General features: G+C 47.1%; 1 protein-coding gene across 1 annotated transcript in view; it reads left to right on the top strand.

The window, feature by feature from the left end:
- CLRN2 (clarin 2) overlaps positions 1-9,581 on the top strand; it is a 211,175-nt gene extending 201,594 nt beyond the window's left edge. Inside the window, exon 3 of the mRNA XM_069630335.1 lies at positions 7,323-9,581. Coding sequence (XP_069486436.1) covers positions 7,323-7,588 — 266 coding nt within the window. The 3' untranslated portion in view covers positions 7,589-9,581. The remainder of the gene's footprint in view (positions 1-7,322) is intronic.
- The last annotated feature ends 6,045 nt before the right edge of the window (positions 9,582-15,626 follow it).

Genomic DNA, 15,626 nt, shown 5'->3' with positions numbered 1-15,626 from the left:
AGATGAATCTTGATGGAAGCATGTGCCAGTCCTACTTTGGCCAGCGACAGCAAGTACGGCAGCACATGAGGGGCCGTAATCCATAGAGGGTTTATCTTCTGTGCACAGCACCAGACGGTGAACCTATTCTACTTATGTCCATAGCACTTCAGTGTAGACGAAGCCCTGGCCTTGGCAAGTACCTCCTTGCAGTCTGCCGGGATCTCGTATCCTCCAAACTCTAGTGCTGCAGGAGCCAGGCCTGCAAGTTCAACGACCATGGCTCGTGATGCAGGATCGCTCCTCCTTCTCTGGCGAGAAGATCTGCGACCACCGGAAGCTTGACTGGAGGGAACACTGACCAGAAGGTCCGGGTACCATATCTGTATCAGCAACGCCGGTGCAACAAGGATCATCCTGCACCGGACCATCTGAGTTGATTGATGAGTCGCAGAAGCAACAGCGGGAACGCATAGAGAAAGAGGCCATCCCAGGGGAAGGAGAACGCATCCCACATGCTCCCCGGCTGGGGAAACCTGCTGGTGAACCTCCGGCACTTGGTGTTCTTCGCCGTCGCAAACAGATCGATGTGGGGATTGCTCCATCATTGGAACAGAAGACCCACTTGATCCTGTTGAAGCTCCCACTCGTGGCATGAGCGCAGCTCCCTGCTGATGGAGTCGGCGATGATGTTCTTCACTCCCGCCAGATGAAACGGGACAAGGAAAATCCCCTGTGCCACAGCCTAGTGCCATAGGTCCTGTGCCTCTGTGGAGAGTGCTGGGGATCTGGTGCCCCCCTGCTTCTGGATGTAGAACATCATGGTGGTGTTATCCGTGAAGACCCGTACCACCTTGCCTTTGAGGGACGGAAGGAAAGACTTGAGGGCCCAAAACACTGCCCGTAGCTCCAGAATGGTGATATGCAATGACTTCTCCTCCGGCAGCCACAGGCCTCTTGCGTGGAGACCTCCGATGTGTGCACCCCATCCTTCCAGAGAAGTGTTTGTCGTGACCGTCTCCTGATGAAGTGGGGTCTGGAAGACTGGACCCGCCGACAGATGCGCGTGGACACCCCACCACCATATCGCTCGAGATCTTGTCCTCGAAGCTTCCCGATACCTGGATCCAACGGGCATCGAGGAACTCTTGCAGCGGCCGCAGCCTGCACAGTCGAACGAGGTATATGCATGACAACATCATGCCGAGAAGGGATTTGATGGACATCACCCTTGCGACCTTCAGGGTCAACAGCCTTGCACCTTGCCCAGGATGGCTGATATCCTCTCCTCCGAGACGCCAGGCACGACACCGTGTTGAGTTGAGACCCCAAAAACAGTGTGTCCTGCGATGGCACCAAGCAAGACTTTCCATAGTTCACCAAGAATCCCAGCTCTGTCAGCAGCTGGACGGTTTCAACCGTGTGAGCGACGGCAATCTCCCTCGATTTTGCTCGGATGAGCCAGTCATCCAGCTAGGGGTAAAAGTGGATCCCTCGTAGACGCAGCTGCGCCACCATTGGTGCCAGGTACTTGGTGAAAACCCTTGGCGCCAATTTTAATCCGAAGGGAAGGGCCTTGAATTGATAGTGCTGCCCTTGAACCACGAAGCACAGGAACTTGTGGTGTCCCTTGTGGATGGGGATGTGAAAGTAAGCATCCTCCAAGTCCATCGATGACAGGAAATCCCTTTCTTCCAGCTGTCCTAGCACGTGCTGAAGGGTGACCATCAGAAACTTCTGGCATCCAATCTACTTTTTCAAGCGGCAGAGGTCCAGGATGGACAGCCAACCGCCCTTCTCCTTGGCGAGGAAGTTCTGAGAGTACACTCCCGAGCCCCAGAGCCCCTTTGGGACAAGCTCTATTACGCCCTTCTTCAGCATGGCCTGCACCTCCAGCAGAAGCTGAGGGACGTGGTTTTCTTGCCGGGCCATGGGTGGTATACGCAGACACTTTTGTTGGAATTCCAGAGTGTGTCTGTGGGCCAGCACATCTAGCAACCAATGGTCGGTGGAGATGGTCTTCCACACGCCGATGAAGGTTGCACTCCGGCGTCCCACCGGGGTGCGTGGTTGGGGGCCCGATGTCCCGGCCGGTTCAGTCCTGCTTCTCCGCAGAGGAGCTGCCTTGGAGACCTTGCCGACAACGGCGACCTACTCAGGGCTTGCTGCGGCCCCTGTAGGCCTCCTGGGTCGAAGAGCGGGACGGTTGACGGTAAGATGACGCTAAGCCACCAAACCCTTTGGAGGAACCCTGGGACTTTCCTCCGGAGGTCCGAAAGGACGGCTGTCGCTGCTGAAGCGTGCCCAAAGCGCGCGCTGTCTCGGTATCCGCCTGATGGCCTGAATGGCCTGAAGAGACTCATCCACAGTCTTGCCAAACAAGTTATCCCCGTGGAGGGAATGTCCAGCTCCCTCAACTGCACATCCTGACGGAAGTTAGTGGCCTTCAACCAACCCCGCCGACGAAGGCCAACACCGTTGCCCATCTGGCAGAACCCTGTGTCGGCGATGTCCATGGCCACCGTGATGGCATGGTCCGATGCTACCTCGCCTTCCTGCAGGATCTCCATTGCTTCCGCTCTCTTGTCATCGGGCAGGAAGTCCAGGAGGGGAGCGATCTTGAACCAGAGTTCCCTGTCGTAACGAGCCACAATGGCGCCTTGATGGTTGTCGCTGCCGACGAGATGACTCATCGTCCCATGGCGTCCAGCTTCTTTCCCTCACTGTCCAGGGGGGTGTAGGACGTCAACGCAGGCGAACCCGCAGACTTCTTCCTAGCCGCCGCCGAGACCACCAAATCTGGGGAAGGCTGTGATCTCAGCACCCTGTACTTTTTCTCGTACCGTTCCCTCTTCGCCAGGGCTGAGGACGTGTTCTTCATGAGGGACAGTCCCTCGTCGCAAATGTCGTCCAACAGCAGGATAGACAGCACGGTCATCCTCTTGGCCTCCCGCCACTGGTACAGGAAGCCCTCCTTCTTCTTTTCCTCGGGAGCCAGTTGGAACAACTCCGAGGCCCTCTAGATCATGGCATGAAATGAGCCAATCTCGTCAGGCGGTGAGGCTCTGGGGGGCGGGGACGGGAGATCCACTTCACTGTCATCATCCATACCCATGCCCGTCGTCGCCGTCTCTGGTTCCGTCTCGTCTCTTCGTGGAGGGGAGGGAGGCGATGGATAGTAAGGAGGTGGAGAATGAACACTCAGGTGCTGCAGGGTCTCACACTGGCGATAGGGGCATCCTTGTCCGAATCTCTGAGCACATGGTGTGCAAAGCCTGAAGGATGTCCACCGAAATGTCCGCCGGAGGCCGTGGTGGCTACTGCGGAGGCTGTTGTGTAAGGGACCATGGCAGTGGCGTAGTTTCCTCGAGATCCTGAACGCCCTGATCCTCCTCGTCGGTGTCTTTGCCACTCTCCACATCTGCCTCGTCGGGGTCCTTCCAGTAGGACCTGACCTCGACAAACCTTTGATCCAAAATGGTCTTAAGAACAGCAAGCTCCGTCTGTGCCCTGCAGGACTACCGTGCCCCCTCTTCTTCTTGATCAGGGGAGATGGTTTCGGGGAGATGACCGGCATCGTCTTCACCGGTGTCTTCTCTACGGGCAGAAAATATAATTCCCCCCTGGCCTGCAGGGACACTCTCGCTCTGGAGGCCGTTTCGTGTGAACCCGCATCATCGGCCTTCGCCTCGGCTCCATTCAGTGGAGGTTTTCACCGGGTGAACCTAGGCCTTTACGACCTTGGTCGTGCTTGAGGCCTTCACCGTGGGGGGAGGGTCAGCGCCACGCTCCTCTTTGACATTCTCCGTCGGAGCCGACTGGGACTTCTCCAGAAGTTTAGCCGGGTGCTCCGACTTCCTCTTCTTCGCTGAGCCGGACCGTTGGCTCGTGGTCGAGGGTGCCGGAGATGCTGCACCCACCCTGACCACCAAGTAGCCTTCCCACTCCTGGTGCCAGTGGACTCGCAGTGCTTTGCCTTCTGTTGGGCCCCCGTCGCCGGAGCGCCCTTAAAGGTCTAAGAAGACCGCTCGGATTTCTTCTTGCGGCTGGGTGACCAGGACTCACCCGACTGGAGCAACTTGGTAAGCCGCACGCGACGGTCCTTCATGGTGCAGGGCACCATATCCTTGCAGAACTCACAGGCCTCCTCCACGTGCATCTGGTCGGTATGCAGGCAATAGAGGCACAGGAGTGCCCCTCGTCCAGGAAAATGTACAGTAGGCCGCCTCCAGGGCAAATCCTGAACAGACGCGTCAAGTCTCCTCTATCTTCAGCCATGCCCAAGCGGCGTAGACCTCCAAGAATCTTCTGGAATCCTCTAAGAAGGGAACTCGATCAAAAATCACCTTGAGTGGCATAGAAAGTTCCAAAAAACAGGACCCTGTTAGTTGGATGATGGATCGATGGAGCTTGAGGCTCAATTGACTGAAAAAATAAGAGCAAACTCTAAGAAAAAACGCAGTAAAAGCTCGAGAGCTATAGCACGGGGACTCCCAACACTTGAATGTGTGGTAAAAATCTAAAGATGGCTGCCAGAGGAGGGGCTTAGGTAGAGGGCAGTCATTGGCTGGGGGCAGTATGACCCAGAGACCAGTGATTGGTTGTTAGGAGAAAGACAGTTCAGAAGTGAAACTGAAACTGATTTTTTCTTTACCGAGGATTCCCAGCCTGACGACGGGGAATATTCATGAGCATGTGAATCCATGCCAGACCCCATGCTGGAGAAATTCATAAATCCTAATAGAAATATTTTAGAATGCTTAGAAGTTCCTAAATAGTATAAAGACACAGTGGAAATAAACTCCAACATTAAAAGGGAAGGGCGGTCCAGTTTCATTCAAGGAAGACACAGATGTCACTATCCAAAGAGATCTGTGCAGGGGCTTTCAGGTGTAAAAGTCCCCATCAGTTCTTATCACCCAAACTTTAGCTCTGAATTAGGGAAACTTGCTGGCATTCATCACAGCTTAGTCACATTTAGTTATGAAAAGATACCTTAAGGTATTTATTAGACACTTATCCTAATGCCTGGGGTTTGGAGTGGGGTGTTCAGGATACCGCATCCTCCTAATCAGTACGTGGGGGCTACAAGGAACACAGGAGTGTGAATAGGGGGTCAGGCCAAAATGAATGAAATTATATGTCCGAATGTATGATTTGGCCGACTTTTGGCCATTCGAAAATTCAGAACGGCAAAAAGTTCAACCAAATCACACATTCGGTGCCGGGGGTTTGCGGGAGACACCCCTACAGCTGTCCTGAAAAATATTTATATAAATAAAGGGCTGCGGCGGTGTCCACCGCAACCCCGATCACTATACTATACTATACATTACAGTGAGCAGGGGTTGCGGGGAACAGCCCTGCAGCTGTCCCAAAAAAAACAAAAAAAAAGGAAAGGACCCTTCAGCACCAGTTCCTGATCACAGTAGTGAAAGGGAACAGGCATCACAGGGACCAGCGAGTTGGAGGCAAGGTAAGTAGGGGGTGGGTGGGGGTGTGGCGGGGGTGTGGGCCGGTGTATGGGCAGGGGTTTGGGCAAGTCAGAAATGTTCAGGGGAGAAAAGACCCATCAATTTAATTTCCATGAAATATCCAAGCTCGCCTTGATAAAGACCCTTGAGAGGTTGAAACACATGTCGGCACTTTCAGTAACAAGAAAGACCTAATGGCACAATTTTAGAGCTAGCAGGCTCCCTTTTCAATGAATTGTGATCTAATACATCAGCAGATCTTTCAACTTAAATTGCTTATGAATTGGGTGCGCAGTGCCAATAACGTGAGAATCCAACACTCCTTTACCTTTAAGAACATTCCCACACTTTATGCATTGTAAACCTGCATAGGTGCTTGTCCATGTGCTACTCTACGTTGGGGTCTTAATGTCACTCTGTATTAACATATCTTTAAGATTGCTGCCCCTTTTGTATGTGAATACTGTAAATTCCTCAAATAGTCCTCTCATATTTTTATCATGTGATAGCACTGGTCAATGTTTACGTATGATGTTTTTGATTTTAAAACCTTGCATTGAGTATTTGGAAACATGAAGTAGTGATGTGGGCTTCTTGTCTTTCTTACCTTCTTATCTTCCAGCAAGGTCTGTCTGGATTGTTCAGATACTCTCTCTCTTGCCTTTGATACTTCTTGATCAGAGTATCCTCGCTGTAAAAATCTAGAAGACTCTAGATGTTTACCACATTCTTGCCTATCTTCCGCTATTTTTTTTAACAGGTAGTAGTTTACAATATGGTAAACCTTTGACTGCACTGGGAGGAACAAAATGAATTCGGTTTTAAAAGGTTTTGAATGACTCCATTAACAGTACAACATAATAAAAGAAATCCACATTAAACTCAATTATTTGACAACCAAATGAATTATTAACTTGTTGCAATTAAACACTTAAAAGTAATATAAATATAAACCTGCGAAAACAAATATTCCTACTGGGTTCTCCCATAAAACAACAGCCAACTTTGGGAAGATTATAGTTAAGTCTGTGTAACAGGTTATTCCAGTCTATAGGTTTGTGAAAAAGTGTTGTACTAAGTCCAGTTTGACCTCGCTCAACTTTTACATCTAGAAAATTAACTGATAGTTTTCCTATATCTGCAGTAAATTGGGAACGCGCATCAGTCTGAAAGATGTAGTATAGTGTAAGAATAGCAAAATGTCTTCTTTTTTAAAAATATATTTTTATTAATTTTCACAACATACAAAACATAACCAACACACCCGACTTTTCCGGTTACTTCCTGAGCATTCGTTTTTACAATATTTGTTACAGTCCTTCCCGCTCCCTCCCCTTTAACTCGAGAGCAAAATGTCTTCTTTTATTACAGAAAATATTGTCTATGTACCTGCCACAGCAGTGAATGGATTAATACCAAACCGGATGATCAAGTATATGTTCTTCTTGATACTTATACATACATAAATTAGCATATGCTGGAGCCATGACGGCACCCCTAAATCTTCTTAATACCGGGAGGTAATGTCATTTCTTGTACCTACAATAAGAATTATGAGAGATGAATTCTAGAATCTGGCACTTTAGACACTCAGTGGATGACCTCTTATGCCTCTTAGTCCTTTTAAGCTTCCAAAAGGCATAATTGCCATGTGCACCTTGTTTGTTTGAATGAAAGCTTGCTCATTTGGACTTGTGAAAGTTTGTGACTATTAAGTATAAGCCTTGTTGAACTGGAGGCAGATGTTTGTGATCTCATGTGTTTTACTCAAGTGTGAAAGGAATATGGACTATGCAATTAAAAATAAATCATGACATCTGTTTATGTGCCACTGTATGGTGTAGCTAATGACTTGGTACTTTTTTGCAGGCATCTTCATAGTCCTGGCCGTCACAAGCTTTATTGCTGAAGCCCATCTTCATCGCCTCACAGAGAGGATAGCCAACTTCCGCGAAAATGTCTTCAAGTTTATTATCTTGGAGGAACAGTATGAAAGGTCCCTTTGGCTCTGTGTGGGAAGTGCAGTAACACACGGCGTAAACCTGCTGCTTATTGCGGCAACAAGGATTCACCTCCCCAAATTCAAGACTAAAACAGAGGAGGCCAACGTCACTGCGGAAGACATTATGTACTGACCACCAGGCATTACATCTCGATGTGGTAATGGATACGTCTGCAAAACTGGTTTGGTTGCAAGGATCAGTTCATCCTATCATCCGGACTAAGGCCTATCTATGATCAGTCTTTCGAACATGAAAATAGTGTTCGGACCAGCAGAGCTGGAAATGTGTTAATGGCATGCTTTATTAGAACATGAGAATAGATCCAACAGGCAAAGCATGTTGTTCTACTTTTAAAATGTAGGGTCTCGGACATTAATAGTTCAGTTGGTTGCTAGGTGGGATTTCACTTACACGGATAACTTACGAGAAGGTACGTCTTTAAGGGCTGTGACTGGAAACTAAAAGTTATGCAGTAGACGGAGAATGACTGCCTGTGGAAGATGAACAATTTGAAAGATACAAATGTGAAGGTTCATATTTGCGGGAAGGACTTTGATAAAGTCTCATATGATCTGCAGAGCACGCACCAACCTGCCCACACCTTTGCGTATATATCCTGTATACATCATGGAACGAGGTGTACAAAAAGATGTGTTGCTGTAATGTTGTTATGCCCTTTTGCTAGGTTCCTCCAGGTCCCTTCTTTGCCAAGAGAAGGTGACCCCAAGAGATTTCACAAACCCCAAGAATCACCACTCAACACACACAAAGAAAGTGCCATACAACCCACATTTGTTCAGCTGACGGTAATGACTCATTGCCATCATATGCACGTCATATCTATGATAATTCGGAAACAAATGTCATCACTAAAAACAAAGCAATTTCAGAGAATTCCCTTTCCTACTTTTGGTAAGAATTACAGCATCACTGATCTTGGCTAATGCATTAATACTCTTAGTGGAATAAGATAATGTTCCCGAGCTCTTGTGGAAGGAGGAGTGGGCTATTACCAGAAGTGTCCTACAGACCATTATGTCAGGGGCGGATGGCAGCATTGACCGTAGGCATTCCTGCTCACCTGTCCTACACAATGTGATGGTACTAGCACTACTGAGAATGTCAATCTGTTGGCAGTGTGTGTCAGCTGTGCTGCGGTCCCACCACTACCACCGCCACTAGATTGCAGACCTGATGGAGGAAGTGGACCACCACCACAATTAAGGCTATGTAAAGGGTGGCAATAAATGTGGGCTGCACATTCACAGCGTTTAGCCCCCAGTACTGTCAAATAGAGCACTAAACATGAAGCCTTAACACATGTTTTAATGTTAATTAATCCTGCCCTTTTCAAGGGCAACACCTACAGAAAGTTTGTTACTGCTCCAATATGGTGGATTTGTATATTATGGGATGAGTCCTTAAAGTTATACAAAGTATGTGATACTCCTTTTCTGATGTAGGATGTTTGGAATTATTATCACCCATTACTGAATGATTACCATAACACGAAAGAAATGACAATGTTTATCGACCAGCAGTAAAATCCAAGAATATTGGAGTGGGTGGTAAAAAGGATAAAATTGCCTGTTCTACCACCTGCCAGGCCCTTTGCATCAGGACTGGGGCTCGTGTGGAACTCATCCCTAAGGAGAGCCCCTTTGACGTCCATGACCCACAAAATAAGCACAATTTTAAGGCAGCGATAAGTACATCTAAAATTGGGCTTAGTTTCTCCCTTCACTTCCGGATCTATAGCACCAAATCAGAATTCAGAGATGGTGGATTTTGGGGCACAGCCAATTAAATTAAAATAGGGCATCTCCAAGCCCTGCTTCAGCTTGTGGTACCAGGCAGAAATGTCTGCTAGCAGGACTTTTACAGCTTGGTGGTACCTTCACTTTGTACCAACGCACTTCTTTGCAAAGCATTGGTGTCCTGCTTGCCGGTAGCAGAGCTCTCACTAGCTGGTCCACAACTGCCCATTTCTGTAATGAGGCCTGCTATGTCTTGATTTCTGCCGATTGCTTTATGACATGGAAAATCTTAGTAATTTGTGGTTTATAAATTAGTAAATGAAATTCGGGTAACAAGACTTTCACCTGCCTTTCCATCGTACCCCCAATATAATGGCTTAACTAGTTTTGTTTGTCATCTTTTCTTGTCAAACCTTCTTTTATTTGTTTTGTGGTGTTTCATGAAGTGCTGCACAAAGAAGAAGCCCCTTTGGAGTGGTATGACCCTTTTTGAAAATCTGATGCATTATGTACAGATTTGCCAATTTAAAAAAGAAAGCATGCAAATTGATTTACTCTAGAATTTAAAATCAAGATTCTTTGTCAGGTTTCCACACCTTACCGTATCAAAAAATGGTAGGGGGATGGTAAGGTGATGCGTATCCCTCTTATTTTGTTGTGCAACCAACCCACATCTTCTTCTTTCCTTACAGATGTCAATCTCTCACTTGCTCTCTCTCACAACTCAACAGCATCAAAGATTTCAAAAACCTCTCTGCCACTTCTCGCTCTCTTCAACTGACACAGTTACCTTCCTCCTCTTCTACAGACCACCCAAGCCGAACACTTCCATCATCACAGACATTGTTAACACCATGAACCTAATACATGCCAAAAACAACTTCCCCAGCAACTTCAATATCCCTGGCAATCCACAAACCAAGTCCATGATGGAAGATCTACACTATCTTCTCGACACTCTGCCCTCACCCAGCACACAAACAATCCAACATATAGGAAAAGTAATATCCTTCCCTTCATCATCAAAACCATGCCCGCCCTCCGCCACAGCTCTCTAATCCCATTCGACTGGTCGAACCATCTAGCAATCACCTTTGTCATTTTTCACATCGCCCCAGTCAAACACACCCATCAGAAACCCAGCAAACAAGCCTTTAGATCATTCAAGAACTTCCCAGTAGAAGCTCCCACAGAAGACCTTGCCAAACACATGGCCTGATCTGCCTCAGACAAACAAGGACTGTGGCTGGCTTCTTGAAGAACTCAACACCACCCTTGCAACCAATATCAACCTCTATGCCCGGTAAAAAAATGCACCCTGAAATCTAAACCTTCTCACCTTGTACTCTCAAGAACTGAATCTCAACAAAAGGAACACCAGAAAACAAGCTAAGACTTGGCAACAATCTCACAATGCATTCAAACTCGCTTTACTCAAAGATTTTGTGCTACACGCAAGAAGCCGATCACCACTGCCGAGGCCAACTACTACCAGAACACCACAAAGAAAGGACAACAATGAAAGCAGTGCTCTCTTCAAAGCCAACAAGCATTGCATCATCTCTCTCCCCGACCCACCATTACTGTCAAAATATCTACTGGCATCAACTCTTCATCAACAAGTCAGCATGATCTATCAGCACATATACACCAAGGCCATAACTAACAGCATGCCACACTTCTTTCCTTAGAGATGTCCATCTCTCTGTCTCACTCACAAACAAACAAAAGTATCACAGGTTTCAAAAACCAGTGATGTGCCACTCACCCTAACAGACACAGTCACTTTCAATGTTATCCACAGACCACCCAAGCCTAACACCTCTTTCATCGGAGACTTCACTGACTTGGTCACCACCATGTCTCTCATGCATGCCAACAACATCTTCCTCTGCGACCCCAACATCCCTGACAACCCAGCAACCAAGTCCATGAAACAAGATCTCCATTGCCTTCTCAAAATTCTGAACCTCACACAGCACTCGGAAACCCCACTCACATGAAAGGTAATATCCTCAACCTCATTGCCACCGCCCTGCCGACCTTCCCTCATAGCTCTTCAATCGTGCTCAACTGGTTGGATAATCTCGTTAAACCATTTGACATTAGTCATACCACCTCAGTCAAGCATATTCATAGGAAGTCCAGCAAACAAACCTTCAGATCATTCAAGAACCACCTAGAGGAACCTCTCATGGAAGACCTTTGAAACTTCCACCTCACATGGGCCGAGCTTCCTCAGACAAACCAGGACTGAGACTCACTTCTCCAGGAATTCATCGCCACCCTTGCAACCAACCGCCATGCCCCTGTTAAACAATGCACGTTCAAGCCTAAACATTACACACCCTGCGACACGCAAGAACTCAAACTCATCAAATGAAACATGCGAAAACAAGAAAAGAATTAGCGAGAATCCCACAACACATACTCACATTCCCACGCCCTGCTCTAGAAAGTCTGTGCTACATGCACACAACTTATTACTGCCAAGGTCAACTACTACCAGAACATTGCAGCTAAGGCCAACAATGAAGACTGAGCTCTTGTCGAAGCCATCAATCATTGCAGCAACCCCTTCTCTGACCCACCTGTACCACACTCCAGTAAAAGATCACAGCCATTAACTCTTTCTTCATCAATAAAATCAGCATGATCAGCCAGCCCATAGAAATGAACACCACTCTGCACCACACATCCCATCTAACAAAACCATCACTACCTGGACAACTTTCAAGAACATCACCATGGAAGACCTTATCCTAGCATCCTTCAATGCCACATCGTACACAAACAACATCCTCATGGCCTCCGTACTGAAGGCCCTTCAGACTGAAGAACTCTTCACGTACCTGACAATCATCAGCAGCTCCTTCTATCAAGGCACCTTCCACACAACACTCAAGACTGGAAATAATCCTCCTGCTTCTCAAGAAACCAACACTGGGCCCAGATGCCATTAGCAACTACTGCCCTATCACCCATGTTACCCTTCTTGGTAATATCCTTGAGAAAGCAGTCAACACAAAACTCCTCTAAGACATCAACACCACCACAATCCTTCAGTCCTACCAATCTGGGTACAGACCGAGATGTATCATGCAAATGGCTACAATCAAGGTGATAGAAGGTGCTGAGACTGTGCTCAGCTGGTTCAAATCCTACCTCGCTAACCACAATCAAATTGCCCAAAATTATTCCTCCAGAACACAAATGCTACCCGTCAACTGTGAAGTCCCACAAGGATCCACCTTCTCCCCCTTTAACTTCAACCTTTGCATGGTACCACTTGGAACCTTCCTGGCTCCACATAGAATCCAGATAACACGCAGCTCTACCTCAAGATCTCCCACATCGTAGCCCTCCACATACTCCAGGGCTGCCCCACTTTGATCCAGTCGTGGATGTCCAGTGCTTACCTGATGCCCAACTCCTCCAACACCAACTGTTGATCAGAAACACTACATCCAGACCTGGCTCTCCGCTATAATCCTTGAGGGCTTCACACCACAACTCACCACCTGCACCAAGTTTCTTGGCTTCTACAACAACATATACCTCTCCTTCAAGAATTAAATAGCATGGAAGACACAAACGGGTTGGTGCCAGCTTTCCCTTCTGCAGAAAATCAAACATTTCACTGCAGTAAACAATTTAGTTCTGCTTTTCAAGTCTTGGTCCTCTCCCACCTGGGCAATAGCTATGCCCTCCTGAAAAGCCTTTAGGTGAAAACCCTGGCACCCCTGAGCTCTGTCCTACATGCTCCAGTATGACTCATAAAATGACATTTAACATCACCACCACATTGAGCTGCACTGGCTTCACTGCAAGCATGTATCACCTTCAAATCATGCTGCGTCATTTGCAAGGCCACCACCCTCAAGTTCCCAAGGTACATCACCTCAGCATCTCGTGAGGCCTATAATCCACCAGAAGACAGACCATCTCTGTCGACTCTCCCAGACTCTGGAACCACCTCGCGGTCAACCCACTCACTTTTACATTTCAGGAAGCAGCTCATGACTCTCCCTTTCAAGGAATGGCTCCTCCTTAACATCTATGTCCACCTTCTCTCCAATCCCCACCTACCCTGACACTGGGCAATCTGCTCCTCCATGATTCCTCTCCTGGTTGCTTGAAGATACTTTGCTGCCTAATTGCCCACCCACCCTATCTCCCGATGTTAGCTTCCATCTCCCTTATATTGATCCTTTATGACCTGCTTCCCTCACTGTGCGCACCTCTTATCACTTGTAAAGCACTCGGTTAGTTCACGAAGAATAAGACGAAGACGAACAACAATCATAGACCTTTTTCCATGTATACTCAATGTCTTTGATCCGTAGCTCCAGGTCTGGTCTGCACAGCATCCAGTGTCCAGTATCTAGCTTTTCGTGTAGATCCCCCTCATTTTAACTCCATTGGCAACCTAAAAGCCCCCATTTACAGCAGTCTCCATACCATAACAGCCATACCACAGGTGTGGCGCTAATGGATTTACAGACGTCTGCCTAGACCTATGGTATTCAAGGACCTCCACCATCTACTTTCTGGGTTGTATATGGCACCTGATGTGACAATTGCATCACATTGCTGCTTATTACAGCGATGAGCAGAAGTGAGTGCTGGGCATCCCCCTGACATTTTGTGCGACTTTCAAATACTGAAATAATAAGAATCTGATTGCCAGACCCATTCCCAAATATAACAACCCCAATTTGTAATTCAAACACATGTCCTTTGTGGTTTTGACCTAATACTATGTAGTTGTGCTATAAAATATTTTTTTTTAATATTCATTCTTTCAAATGGTAAACCAATCTTCCGTTTCATTCGGCTTCCTGTGCCATCATTTTGCACTTGCATATCTATTGTCTTACTATTAAGCACAATTAAGTACCATTTACCTCCTCTGCTCTTCTCCAGAAAGAAAACAACAACCTCCCTTAAACTCAAGTTGATGGTCATCCTAAAACCCATTGTTGAGACTATAAACTCTCTGCAAGAACAGACAGGACCTTCTCTCAATTTCTGAGAATCTTGGAAACAGACGCATTTTGCTCCTTGGTTTTGAATCCTCTATAGCAATGTTTTTAAAACCTACAAAAAAGGTATTCTTGAGGCAAAAAAGAGCTTTTGGCCAGATAAGATCACTATGGCCACAAACAAAAGCTATACCTTCTTTAAAGTCGTCAGCTAGCATAATTTCTAGTTTGCCCACTATTTCCCATTTCTCTTTTGTGTAAAACCCTTCCCTATTTCTGTATTGACAAAATTAAATAGTGCTTAGCTGTAGCTGGTAATCGAACTCACTTTTCCTTTAACCCCAGTTCTCCTGCTTCTTTTCTTTCTCCACTCTTGCTCCCCATGCTTTTCTCTCCAGGAGGTAGCCCCAGATAACAGTGAATGAAAAACGTGAAAAGCTGAAACCCACCATTTCAGATGCTGATCATATTGTTAAAACAACCTGGAGTCTTTGAAACGTGTTTACCAGCGTGATGAGCATATGTTTCACCACTGGCTCTGTGTGTTGTTCTTTAAAAACTGATATAATGCCTACTCTTTTTAAAAGAACTGCTCTAGAACCTCTCATCTCCACCTCCACCATTCTCCACCCTCTTAGACCTTTCGCCAACCTTCCAATAATTTTGTGAAATCATTGAGAAGGTGGTGGTGCAAAAATTGCAATCCTTTCAGGACACCCATCAGGTTCTTACCACCATACAATCGGGTTTTCGTCCTGCACATGCGATAGTGACTGCCCTTGTGGGGTTTTGGGATGACACCTTAGCTGCTATCCGTAGGGTAGACCATGCGGCTCAACTCCACACCCTATCTGCAGTTATTTACCTTTCTAAAAATACCCGCAACTGGTTTCTGTCCTTTTCCAAGGGCATGAACCAGAAAAACACTTAGGCCATCCTATTAAATGACCTCCATGTTCATGTGTGGGGGTCTTCTTGGTCTCTGTTTCTCTTCACCATATATTTGGTCCCATGCCTTAGAATCCTGAGATTTACCATATCCACATGATATCCAGAGCTATGTTGAGATGTTTGAGGGGAAGGAAACATTTCAAACCCTGCAGGATGGCCTGACAAAATATTGGCCTGATCCACAAAGCACAAACTCCAGTTAAATGTGAATTGATATTATTTGGTACCTAAAGCAGAAAACATCTGAGGGGTATGAGAGTCTTGTACCTATGTGGAGGGTGGGGGGTCAGAGGGAGTGGGATCTCCACCCCCTTAGTCCCAGGGTAAAAATCTGGGATTAGCTGGACTCCCTGTTTGTTGAGGGTTCGTCCATGCCCCCATGCGGTCCCGTAGCCCCCAACTAACAAGGACGACACCTCACACAGGTCCGTGCTGTTCGGGCTTCCCGGTCGCTCTGCGCAGCCGGGAAACGCCCCG

This window comes from Ambystoma mexicanum, chromosome 6q (assembly GCF_040938575.1).
Source record: "Ambystoma mexicanum isolate Mex_15411 chromosome 6q, UKY_AmexF1_1, whole genome shotgun sequence".
In the NCBI taxonomy this organism is placed as follows: domain Eukaryota; kingdom Metazoa; phylum Chordata; class Amphibia; order Caudata; family Ambystomatidae; genus Ambystoma; species Ambystoma mexicanum.
The sequence above is the reverse complement of the archived record's forward strand: the minus strand, read 5'-3'. Positions and strand labels throughout refer to the sequence as shown.